The sequence below is a fragment of the Homalodisca vitripennis genome, chromosome 2 (genome assembly GCF_021130785.1).
Source record: "Homalodisca vitripennis isolate AUS2020 chromosome 2, UT_GWSS_2.1, whole genome shotgun sequence".
NCBI lineage: Eukaryota > Metazoa > Arthropoda > Insecta > Hemiptera > Cicadellidae > Homalodisca > Homalodisca vitripennis.
In genome coordinates, this window is record NC_060208.1 from 117,925,710 (window position 1) to 117,939,824 (window position 14,115).

Here is a 14,115-nt window from a genome sequence, read left to right on the forward strand (position 1 = left end):
CTTATCAGGTCTGGTAAAAATCCAACTGATATACTGGCCTATTCAAAAAAACTGATTAGCATCTCTTATCAAACCACCAAACAGATGATTACCAAACCGAACTCTACACCTCTTTACAGAGTAAATACTAAATACATTTTAGGCTTGTACAATCTATCGAACACATCTTTTCAAAATTCTATTTTCCCTCAAGAACAATGGTTGGACAATTTCATCCGGAGACTCCATTTTGGTGACTGAATAAAACTTTTAATCACAAAAACGGCTTGTATCGCGGCCACTACCGCCCTATCGCTTACAGAGTAACGGTTATACAGTGGCAGAGACATGAGCCGATTGGTCGGCTGACTTTAATTGTCCAATGGATTGTTACGTGTTTGGGGAGCTTATCACAACATAGGTGTAGCACTAACCAAGATAACTCCACTACATTAGTGGGGGCAATCTTGAATGAATCAGCATCAGATGGGACTCACGAACATATTTTGATCTACATTCACAGTTTCACGGATGTCACTTAGAATCGAGATTAATCAGGACCTGATTTAAAGAGCTATCAAATTATTTCTTGATTTCATAGAGTTCTAGAGACTTAACAATTGTTTTTGATATTTTTCCGGTTCTACAGGAAGATTGCAGGCTTATCCCCGGTTTCCCGGTCAGGTGGCCACCCTGCTATTAAAACCTTGCCCTGCAATAGTTCTTTGTGGTACAATACAATTTCTTTGGTACTGAACAACAAATTAGTAGGAGAAGAAGTGTTGATGACATAGTAGAAGTACCAATCAGTAATATTTTCTTGTACCTGTAACTGCAACTTAGCCACTCTGGCCTGCAACTCCTTGTGACGCAACACTATCTCTTTGGCCTTGGACAACAAGTCAGTGGGGCAAGAGGCGTTGATGCCCAGTTCTGCCATCCTTGTCTTTAGCAGGGCTACACTGTCGTCTATAAGCACCTTAATCTGCTTGTCCAGTTGTGCAGCCCGACTATGCAGCTTCTCCTGTCTTTCCTGTAACATCGAATTTTCTCAGTGAAGTGTTAATAAATGGAAATGGCAAACTCTGGCTTTTATTTCATTTTGACTCTTGTTTCATTTTGTTAACATTTAAAGATTTGGGATGTATATTTAATTGCAATAAATTTAATACATTCAACAAATAAAAATATTTAGTCACAGACGGATAACAAATGCAAGTATTGAAAAATAAAACTTTCTATCAGTCATTACGAAATAATAAAAATACACACTACAAATAAACAAAACAGAATAATTCTGATAGGGCCAAATTGATAAAAATGTAATGGGTTACAAAATAGGCAAAATGTTACAAATGTAAGTGTTGTCTGTAGGCTAATAAATGTCAACTGAAGACTGATCTGAAAACTGTTGGTAAGTAAATAATTTTTAAGTTGATTGCTGCAACCAAAATGGAAACTCGAACATGATCCACTATGTAATGACCATTATTTTAGGAATGACATTACGAGATGTTCATATTATTTCTTACTGACAAATAACAGGTGGAATTTTTCTCTATACATTAGATGTTCCCTGCATAAAAAGCAAAATGTATGGGAAAATATTTTTAAAAAGAATTGAATTATCATAAACTAAACAATTGAAACACAAATAAATTTTAAAAGTGTTTAGGACCAAAAATACTTCAAACAATTCATTCCTGTTTCTTTCCCACCACCACCACCACGTTAAATTGTTTTAAAACTATTTGATACATAACTTAACTTGATGACAACAACAGTATTGAACCAATGTCCGAATGAATAGAATTAAAAAAGTTTTTATCCATATGAAGAGCAACATATTGTACAACATACAATTTACCACTTAATAGTGACACCGTTTATTATCTATTACCATTTTTACACATCTGGCCATTGAACTGAGCAGGGTTAATCAATGCTATAGAAATTGCTCTTCCGGAACCAGATTTTCAGAAGTGAAAAAAATCATCCAGGCTTTTGTTGTACAAACCATCTTCCCGAATCTTCCTTTGAAAATAGCCTAAAGATTTTCAATGGAATTAGTCAGAGGAGTTTCCCAGTTAATTTAGTACTTTAAAACCATTCTGTATTAAGAATTTCCCCACTTTTTTGGTGTGTGACAGGGTGTTTAATTCTGTTGGAAAATGCCCAACCCATCTGGATAGAGTTTCTAATGCAACAGAATGATTATAGAGTACACTACTTCAAAGCATTTATATCTATTTGCCATTCCATTTCCTGATACAAGTTCCCCAGGTTCAAGAAAGGAGAAATGTTCTTTGTTCGAATGTTTGTAATTTCTTGCCCAGGCGTCTTGAGGCGTATTTTTCTTCATGATTTCAGTCAGCAGTTGGCGGCAAACTGGTTGACCCCCTTCCAATAAACAACGATGGACGGTTGAATCATGAATTTCAGTTTCTATGGCTGCAAAATCTTTTTGAAGGTCAAAAATATTCTTGGTTGGAAAAATTTTACTTTAACTTAATCAAAAAATAAGTCATGAAAATTTTTACAATCAATTACCCTGACTCATTCCTGGTATGTTTTGCATATCAACTAAATATTGGCCTGGCATATTTTACTACACTATAATAAATTATGCGGGTGAAGTGAAGCATGAAGCATTTTTTTCACTAAATGGCACAATATATGTCAACATTACTTTTTTGTTGTGCAACAATACCAATAATTTTATCATCAATAGTTTACTCACTAAAGACCTAAAACTTTACCATTATTTTGAACTACTGCAGTTAAGGTGGACAATTCTACAAGCTTTTTTGGGTAAACTATAGTATAGAAGTTAGATGTATTTGGTAACTAAAGATAGTTTTAATTTTCTAATTCAAAAAGTTAATGAAATTATCAATTAAATAAGTGTTTTTATTAAAAATTGTTGTCCATATTAGTGTAAGTGAAAATTAGGTGTAATAAAATCATCATACCAAATTTGAACAAAATTTGGCATGATCATATAGTTAATGTGCTGGTACTCTTATTCTAATTGTTTTAAATATTTTACTTGTACACTTTATTCTAAAATAAAATTAATTTTTTAGGTAAAACAAATTTTCTAGAGGTATTCTAATGTAAATAAATTAATTTAATTTATATACAGAAGACCGTTGGATATGTAACACATGGTACACAGTTGTTTTTCTGAAAAATGTCTTAAAAGGAACAAAACTTGATCTAAAGGTTTTTTTCAAATACAATTAATTAAATGCCAGATACCATACAAATTACCTGATTTTCTTGAAATTGGCAAGTAAATTTTATTATGAGTAACTTCACAAAAATTTCTGAATTTTTAACAATTTACATCTTGAACATTTGTTATAACCAATAATGCATGATGATTACCAAAATAATCATGTTGCTGGTTGAAAAGCTAAAGTTGAAAAGATAATAGGAATTGTAATATCAGATATAATTAACAGTTCATTTAACAGCAAAGCCATAGACCTAGTTTGTACAAAACCCCCTTTTAGAATCAGATTTAATTTGTTATTTCATATAAACAAATTTTCATTGAGATGCAATAAACATCGCAATCAAAGAGGTCTAGTAAATAAATAACCGGACTGATTTTCCAATCAGACAACAAAGGCTCAAGATGAAATGCTATACCACAGCATCATCACATGACATTTTCCCTCTGCACTTCTGCCAACAGGTCATCCTGCCTACCACTCAGAGGAGCCATGGTCTTTTTCCATATCAGACCAGACCATGCATCAACTGCCCATCGGAAAAATACTTAGCATGTTGAAAGAGAGAAACAAATTAATGTCAAAATTTTAGTAAAATATAGAAAGTCCATCACAGAAGCCCATTTATTCTTGGTTAAAACATGTGAATAATGGTGAATGTTTATCTTGTACTCAAGTTTTTTTAGTGGTATAACACATTAGTTATTGCGTCAGGCCAAGTGGCCCCGACACAAGTGGCTATTAAGATGTAGCTATTTGTGCAAAGTGGTCCACATTGTTATTGTGCAGTTTGGGGCCAAATTGTGTGGGTCCAACACGATATACTCAGATCTATCGAATGTGGAGAGCAGTGTGTGTTTGCAGTGTAAAAGGTGCTTCCAGAGTTTTAAGAGTGAAGTGCAGCTGTCTGAAATAGCTGGAGAAAACAGAAGCACAAGAGAATTCATGCTAGCAACCGAATAAACTGTAACAGGAACAAAAAACTCTCTGATGGAAACTACTTTCTCTTTCCAAAAATTATCACTGAAGAACAAGATCTGCGTTAGTTGAAGCCATGAAAGAAAGTCACAGAGAACTTGAACATGCTTTATTTAGAAGAAGACTTCAAATATTACTTTTTCCAGTGGAAAACTTATATAGAGCAGTGTAAGGATGTGGAAGGAAATAATGAATAATTGAAGGAATTTATGTTAAAATTGTTAAGAAATAAAAATAAAATTTGTTGGAGCCTAAATCCAGTTATTTTTAGTAAACTTCCTTGTACACTTTCCAGTATTCTCTGGTAATGTGAAATAATACAATATCTAGTATGTAAAGAGAGAAAGTTTGTTCTATATTGTTTTATGTAACTAATGATGGTGGATAAAAATAACTGACTAGCCTTCCCAATAATTATTCCAGGCATATATCTTCCCTATGCCCACAAGTTTATTGAGCAGAGCTATAACACTATACAAAGATAGTGACTTTATTTCCAAAGTGTTAAACAATAATTAATGCTACCTTTCAGAAAGCAATGTATCAAAAATTATTCCTCATTATATAGTCAAATCCAATAGTAAATTTTAACATTTTGCATTGCATGCTAAAATAATGGAATTATTGTCAATTGGATTTAATCCAAAAGTTTTTAAAACTGTTAGTTACTACTTACCTGACACTTACCCACCTTACCATTAAGTACAGTAATGCGAGGTAGGCTACTTAACTGAAACCATGACAAACCAAAGTTACACTTGACAGTCACATGTCACCACAACAGTGTAAATCAACACCTTAGAGCTCCTATTTATGCAGGCAACTTCAGCCACAATGCCAAATGTTGTGGTGACCGAGACTAGTCTGATTTATATTACAATGAACGAACAAACCTATCACTGCCGAGAGGTGAGAAGTGTTTATTATTCTCAGTAAGACTAACATAATTACAGGTTTTTGTCTGTAATGTAATGAAACTGGATTAATCTGATTAATACATAGAACTTAAACACGTTCATTTCATGGAGAGTTCAAGTGTTCCCATCTGTACTTTTACCCTTTGGTTACTAAAAGTACAAAGTCTTATCTTTAGTGCTTGAAAGGACCAGCATATGGACAATCAGCTGTTTCCTCCCAGTTCATGCTTAATTTTGTAACTGCACCGAGACACCAGCTCATATGGACCTCCTGCTCAGGAACTCAGTGATACTTCGTACCACAGGTCTAATATTGATCCACAACTTGCCCAGGACCAAGTTCGTCAGCTCTACTCAGCAACTCAAGTCCGAGTGTTCCACCCTGGAAACTGCAGAGACCTGGGGCACTGTTGCCAAACCTGCCCTAGGCAACATCACTAACCAACTCCATCTGATCACACTTTTTATTGAACTCCTCTCTCCAAGCCGATATTTGAGAAGTTAATCTTCCTCACTTTCCCTATTGCACTAGCTTACATATTGCACCAACATCATAACCAACTCCATCTGATCACACTTTTTATTGAACTCCTCTCTCCAAGCCGATATTTGAGAAGTTAATCTTCCTCACTTTCCCTATTGCACTAAAGCTTACACTCCTATATTGCACTTCCCTGCTTTGTTAGTGCTCTGTGAGGTAGGAGCACTATTTGTTCTATAACCATTGGGATTAACTAAAATATTTATAAAATTCCATTTCACCCATGTTTTTCAATTAAAAACCATTGACACTCCTGTCAACCTGTCTGAAGTCTGGAGGACCACTTGATGGTCCTCTCACTCTCTTCTTGGTACGATCGGCAACTGAGGGATCAATTTTCCGCTACCATTCAAATTGACATCAATTTGGTTGTATTTCAAAATCATAAACTAAAACTTCTGGTAGAGGCCCAATCTGAGGCCTTCTGAGCTGGTGGTGGGACTAGTGTGGTCAGGCGTGTGGGTCTATAAAGAACAAGTAGATGTCAATGATGCAGACTTGAACACAACACTTTAAGGCCCACATGTACCGCTCATAATTAAAGTTGTGAGATCCATCATTCAAAGTAGACCACAACATAACTTTAAATAATATTTTAATAAGATAACAAATAGTCTGGTGATACAACAAAAGTAGCATAAAAGAATCTAGTTTACACGACAACCCAAGCAGTGAGTATATGTTCCATTGCGGCGAAGTTGCTTGCATAAAAGGGGCCAAACAAGTAAGTGAGCAAATAACATGATGTATATTGAATTATAAAAACCAGAGTTCAATAGTTCAATAAAAATCCTCTTATTTGTATTTTAATCTTATTTTAATTCACTTCAATATGAAAAAACTTAAATTTACATAAATGACACAAGAGGTTTCAAAAATATTATTCTTTTATCACTGGATGGTTTGTTATTTGGTACATTTCTTAAAATCATGTTAGTTGTCAAGTATTTGCCAAGGTTTCCATTTACAAAATTGCAGCAATCGTTCTTGACAACTGCATGATCTTTGACGGTTTTTTCACCTATTAAAAAGCACTCTTTGATAGTAAAGAAGAGTGCTTCAGTAAGATACATTTAACATAAACTTGTTGTTTTGGTGGATATGTATCATAACAAGTCATATCTGATGCTTTTCAGATAAGTATTAAAAATACTGAAAAGTTTCTGATTATTCTAAATTTTACAAAAGCAATTTGAAATTCAAAACCACTAAGAATAAAATGAAACAAGCACTTCAGGCACTACTCATAATCTCATGAAGGTAAGTTAACTGATCCTTTACTTCAGGGTCATGTTTATCACTTCAATGTGACACACTCTATGATCCATTTCTCTGACTCTATGTTCCATAACACTAGAGAACCGTGTTGTCACTTTAACTAACATGAAAATCTGTATACCTAAACAAAACTATCAAATAAATATGCAAAGCCAAAATAAATATGCAAAGGATAGATCAATCCAGAAAAACAAAAATGAATCCAATATTTTTGTCTTCATTCAAAAATGTATTTTAACCTTTCTAGCGTTATTGACGCGGATCCGCGGAGGGCCACTACAAGCTCAAAACGTTATTGCCGTGGATCCGCGTTTTTGCATTCTTTATTTTCTTACTGCTATGTTAGTTGAATATTTAGCCGATAGATGGTTCTAGTAGTCATGCGACATACAGACGGGTTGCCCTGCCTCGAATTCTGTTACAATGGGAGTGGCAGTGGCTTTTAATTGGCCAAACACTGTCTAGCGAGCGTGGCCCCGTGCCTTTCACAAAGTCATTGACGGGAGCTCCCGTCAAGGCATCTAGTCAGTTAGTTAGTGAGAAGCGTCCGGTACACGCACTTGTATTTCTCTTATCGCTAATTTTCTGTAGTGTCCTATTCTTTTTAAAGTAAATTATTCATATTATATACAGCAGTGTCCAGTGTTTATTTAGTGTTTTTTTACCATTATTCGTGTGAATGGCGAATCCAGACGATTCGGAATTTGAAGATTTGGTAATTCTGAGCAATTACTTGGTCAACCCCAAACTTTTTCATATTTTACTAAGGTCATAAGAATGTTATCAGAAAGCAAGAAACATAATTCAAGCCCCACAAGGCCGTCCTACAGGTTGCCAAGCGATAAGAAGGTTTAAAGTCCACGCGATAACAGTGGCTTGCGGGAGACGCACGGAATGCCAGTTGTGACAGCCCACCACCAAATAAACACTCTTTGTCTACTTTTGTATTTTTCTAATTTTATTAGTTTGTAATATAGTATATGTTTATCTGTAAAACTGTGTTTCATTCCCCTATTTACTGAATAAATGATAAAAAAATTAGTGACAACTACACTGCTATTCTACAATATTCTCAAAAGTTAAAAATTAGCATAGGAAATCCAAAAAGGGCTAAAAAAATTTTATTTACTGTTAAATAACTCTATTTTGACATACAGAAACGAAAATAAATTTAACTTTACACATTAGAGATAACAAAAAATTGTAACTTAATCAAGGATCAGGTCCAATTTTTCATGACGCTTAAAGGGTTAACTCTTTTATCAACTGACTGGTGATAGTCCTTCCAGCTAAGTTGTCAATTCTTTGATACTTGCATGTAGTCACATGCTTAGTTCAAAAAAAGAAGGAGATTGTAAAATGCAACCTGTTTCAATCCAACATTTTTTATGTGCAGTATGTTCATTAAGTTTTCCAAAATTATGGAACCGATTTTGATGAATCTATTTTAAAAGAAAGAACACTGCCCCAGATTGATCTCACTTAAAATATTTTAGGATTGGACAAGAATCTGACCAGGAGATACATGTAATGAAACATAACGTGTAACAACAAGATGGATGTATTGTACACTACTGAGATGTATTTTTCTTCCATGGCCATGACTGACCTCACATATGTTAGCGAATATAATGTACATACTAATGGAATCTATTTTAGAGCAGTAAGATAGGAGAGAGGTCGGAAAGTAATGAATGTTAACTAAACATAGCTTATTCCAAAGACACTTGGGAAAAGATTCTGCTTTTATCAGAATTCCTCTTACTTTGAGACATGAAACGGAGCACTAAGATGGAATATTTATTTTTCATGCTACTAAGCAGGCAGAAGCCCAATTACATCACAGAATTTCTATAAAACATAATAAAGAAAAACTAGAGTAGGGGAGAGCGGGCTATACCGTACACTTAAGGGAGAAGTTTTATTACTCAACTATTAATTGAATAGAAATTATATTAATATAAACAACATATAATTTGGTTCATTGGGTTCTAAAAGCACACAACAGTTTTTAAATTACTTCACTCTTTATATTTTAAAATTAGAAGTGAAAAAAGGTGTCATTGTACGAAATAGCCCCCGGAGTCAGGGTTATTTCGTACAGTATGTGGGGCTATACCGTACAGTTGAATAGCATCAGTTTAGGGTGGTAATAATATTAGTGCAATAAAATAATGTACAAAAGACTTTTTATTATATTATTATTATTTAATATAAAAGGGAATGAGTTGTATCAAAAACCTATAAGAGAACAGACATGATTTTACACATTAGGCGAGGTACATAAATCACAAATAAAGTTGTCAGCAGATTCCGAAGCTCTTCAAGCCGCATAGATCCACCCTGCACATGAGCTGCTGTCCTAAACCAGAGCTCGTTGTCCTTGCCAAAGTCTCCACACAACATGCAGACATACTTTGAACCGGAAGCTTATCTTAAGGATTATTTTTCAATAAATGACATTTTTGGGTCCTCGTCATCTAACTCATCGTCTTGGCAAATATCTTTGATGTCAGGAAGATTGTCATCTGATGACGAGTCCTCAAATTTAATTTTTCTTCGGCTTTTATATTTCCCGGATTCTTTTTTCTTGGAAGTAGGCCGAAGTCTTAGGTTTAGTATTGCTTTGTTTCGATGTTTTCTGCTCTTTCACTTTAGCTTTTATTTTTCCTTGCAGTTGTTGAATTTTTCTTAGGTTCTTTTATTTTTGCAGACTCTTCCAGTTGTGATTTATTTGGGGACTTAGTAAAGATAACTGAGTGTTGTTGTTTCGAAGATACTTTCTTTATTGTAGACTGATGTGTGGGACATATATTGTGGGATTTAAATGATACTGCATTTTATTGAGGTGGAGTAGGCAAAATTCCCTGTTGGTGCACTCTGAAGAGAATAGAGAAGAATACAAAACTATAAAATTTGTGAATTGTCTCCATAAACTACAATCCATTAATATTGCCATAACAACCCGTTAGGGGCTAAGTCTTACAGTTACGGAGCTAAATCGTACAGAGGTTACCTATTTCTTATTATGTAATGCTCCAAAACTATAAGAAAAGCAGTAAAAACACGTTTTTTAAACGGCACAGTTTTATTATCACGGCTAGCAAACAAATTCAGTCCTGTGCAAACTTGCACTGTCTGCCGCTAGGATGTAGCAATTATTAGACAGGTCTATCTTGAAATGAAGACACAAAATCTGGGTGTAGGTTTAGCCTCAGTGTATGGTATTGCCCCGCTCTCCCCTAATAACAATTACTCTAGACAAACAAACTAGAGCAGAATAAAAGCAATTTGTGTACAGACTGAGTCCATTTTATGTATTGTGTTCTGTGTCTTCAATAGTGCTAAGAGATGTTTTGTCATTCATTACTCCTCCTTTGAGAAACCTCTTATCCTAGTTGATCCTGTCTTACGCAGGGATTGAAATTACTGTAATTTTCAAAGATTGTATGGGAAATTTTACTTTGCAACGGTTTTAAGTGCCAATCCTTTAGGGACTGTTTGACATAACATGGAACATCAGTATGGAATATGTCATGGTTCATTGTCTTGAATAAATTAATGCCCCACTGAGAATTCGCATGTATGTTCTCCTACAAAGCATAAATAATAAACAGAGACACATGTTAGATTCTAGTTATTGAAAATATTTTTGCATGCTTATTACCGGAGAGGGTGCTCAACACTAGCCACTAAAATTTTTAAATAATACATTTTTTTAATAAAATGTTATGTTATGTTATAAAATGTTAATACAATGTTAAAAACGTAATAAAATCAAGGAACTACAAAGTACAAAATCATTTTAATTTGAGAAAACAAAAGATACTTAAAGCTGATACCACACCACTTACGAAGTGCGGTACCAAATTTAATAACCACATATATAATACAATTAACTCCAAATTATAAATTATAAAGACATTTTCCCCCTATTATAGTCCTTTTACATATACTGTGTAATGTTTAATAAGCAACAAAAGGAAAAATTCACACGAGGCTTGGTACTTTACTTGAATTACAGCATTAAGGATTTGATAGTTGCATATTCCATGATTTTAGTACAGGGAATTGCAGTATGTTTATTTCAATTTTTTAAATTGCACTATCACCAATTTATATCAACAATTTTTAGCAATTTATATCAACAATTTTTAGCAAAATTACTAGAATTAAAACTCAAAAGGTCAGTTATTTCCCATTGATTACCGTTCACTTTGCTATTTCCATAATTATTAATAATTCTACATAAAAAACCAACACAAGAACAATATACATTTTTTTTCAAAAGTAGTTTTATATTATTTTTCTATACTGAAATAAATTATAGTTTCAAATTGCATGTTTGCTTGTGGGGTAATCAATCACACAACTTATTTTGAATGAACATGCTATTTCATGAGTTATGTTTACTGATACAGATAAATACAAAAGTTCTAAATTTATTGCACTTTGTCAATGAACAATTGTATTAATTGATCACGACCACTTTTAATAAACTTTTAAAAACCATTGAATTTGGTTAAAACCAGTAATAAAAATGTGTTTTGCCATATTTACAAAATTGGCCTCTAATATTAAAAAGATTAATGAAAATCTGATAAAACCTGATTCATTAACATTTTAATCTCCGATATCAATAACCCATACATAACTGGTAGAAATGAACATTAACATACTGGTCTAAAACCAGGAAACCGGAGGCTTGGGAGACTGGCCAATGCTCTAAAACTTGAGTCCTAAGAACTGGCTAGACTGAGCACTGAGAACTACACTGCTCTGAAAACCGAAAACCGGCAGGAGTGAGCACTAAGAACTTAAATGCTCTTAAATCTGAGAATTAGCCCCACTTTATAATTTAAGTATAAGAAAAATAAACAGCGGAATTGCATTAAAAATCCATGGTATTGAGCTTATATCTTCAACGTCTTAATAGCAATAATAAAACTCAACTCTGGATTTAATAACAGTTATGCCTAAAAACAATACCTATATCTAACTAGAATTACAATATCTTTTTCTACATACTAATTAATATTGTACTATTGCAATCTCTTAGTTTAATTCAATTGCCTGATATTGAATCTATGTTGTCAATTCAGTTTTCATTTTTTTATTTATGATATTATAACTTTCATTAATTAAATACAGATTTTTCAACAGTTTTCAATATCAGTATAGATATCAGCATCTACACACCTTCTCTTTTTTAATCTGTTCGTTGATCTCAGCACGATATGACGGCCGCTTCATCTGGTCAATGGCCTCCAGGAACTGTGAACGGAACAGGTCTAGCAACATCTGCAGGGAGTACGGTGTGTCAGCAGGGGCAGGAGGAATTTCCAACTCCTCGTGGACCAGAGACGGTTGGGTATTGGTGGTCAGGGAGGTCAGCTGTTGATCTACACAGCCTGGAGCCGGTGGCAGCTTCTTGCCCACAGCTATACACAAATTTTACTCTTAGCTTGTATAAAATACAGGTATGATTTAGTTTTAACCGTTTGAAGGCAAAAAAAATTAAACTTGTAGACTATTTCTTAATACTTCATCTACTTTTTGGTTTTCGCCAAAAAATTTTGGAGTGTTCTTTTGAAAGAGGACTTAACCTCAAATTTAAATTTTAAAATCATAACCTCTTGGTAATATAATTTTTGAAAGTAATAAAAAAATATTTCTGTTTATTTTGTATACAGTACATGATTTTTACTGACTTCTATGCCATCATAGACTTTCTACAAATCACTGTGTTCAAGATAAAGCATTTATAATTTAACCTAGTATTAATAACTATACTAAAATTACCATGCTTACAATTAGACCATTGAAGTTTCACTAATTTTTAAAGTAAAGTATTAGTTTCTGTCTCATTTTTCACAATGAATTCTATTTTAAATTTTACCAAACACAACTTTGAACTATTTAAATATTTTATAGCAGGCAGTATAGTAGAAAAATATGTTTGTATATTAATACTTTTTACTTTAATCCTTATAAGGATTAAACATTCACGCAGTTGTCACTTTTCTTCAAAAACTGATATTGATAATGAGATTCGTAATAACTTTGACTCCATTCCAGAAATTGAATGGTTGAGTGCTTTCAACGAGTGGAAAATCCAACTTAAAAGTGTATTGACACTGGAGGTAATTACTTTAAATGCTCATAAAGTGTGGTAAGTCTAGTACAAAAACTCTTCATTTACCTCAACACTTTCAGAGTGACCCTTGTATAAGGTAGTCTACTGTTATTTTCCTAGCATTACATTGAGAAGTATTGGGTAGAGTCTTACTATGGAGTAATCCTAGTCTAGTGATTGTTATAGCCTTCTTGGGATTTCCTTGTATGGGTTACTTGGCCTACTTGGCCTTGGTGCACTTGGACTATGCCCAGACTGGAGGAAGAGGTGTGAGTACAAACATAAGGTACTAATATTATAAGTACCTTGAGGAGAGGTACTGAGTACAGTCTCACTATGAAGTAATCCTAGTCTAGTGATTGTTATAGCCTTCTTGGGATTTCCTTGTATGGGTTACTTGGCCTACTAGGCCTTGGTTCACTTGGACTATGCCCAGACTGGAGGAAGAGGTGTGAGTACAAACGTAAGGTACTAATATTATAAGTACCTTGAGGAGAGGTGCTGAGTAGAGTCTCACTATGGAGTAAGTCAAGTCCAGTAATTTTAATAGCCTTCTTGGGTTTCCCCCGCTTAGGTTGCTTGGCCTTAGTGCGTTTGGGCTGTGCCCTAACTGGAGGTGGAGGAGGGGGTAGAGAGTTGATGTCGGCTATTGCGGGTTTTCCTGCTCTTGGCAGTTTGCGTCGCAGCTGTTTTTTCCTCTGTTGAGTTCTTCCCTTCCCTAGAAATAAAGTTTCACATTTGATGTTTTTTTTCTTGCTATGTATTCAGTTAACATATAATGTGTAAAATAATATGCAATACTACATCTGAACAACATTCTCTTCTATACATCCTTAGGGCTCCCTTTCATAGAGTAAATAATGATGGACTTATGAACAAGTAAAATACAAGTAATCTAACTTCACAGATGTTTACTGGATCAACTATATTTTTTTTAATCAATGAAATAAGTCGCCAAAAAATATTAAGAATGTGACTTATTAATACTGGAAAAAATTGTAAATTTACTGTAAACAACTACTATATTTAAGTTATGCTTATTACAAA

At 33.9% G+C, this 14,115-nt stretch overlaps 1 protein-coding gene across 3 annotated transcripts in view; it reads right to left on the reverse strand.

Moving 5' to 3' along the window:
• LOC124354635 (histone-lysine N-methyltransferase, H3 lysine-79 specific) overlaps positions 1–14,115 on the reverse strand; it is a 109,995-nt gene that overhangs the window by 33,168 nt on the left and 62,712 nt on the right. For all 3 annotated transcript variants that reach the window (XM_046805251.1, XM_046805252.1, XM_046805253.1), the window contains 3 exons: positions 13,556–13,786; positions 12,132–12,373; positions 806–1,012 (listed from right to left, as the gene is read on the reverse strand). In XM_046805251.1, coding sequence (XP_046661207.1) covers positions 806–1,012; positions 12,132–12,373; positions 13,556–13,786 — 680 coding nt within the window. The remainder of the gene's footprint in view (positions 1–805; positions 1,013–12,131; positions 12,374–13,555; positions 13,787–14,115) is intronic.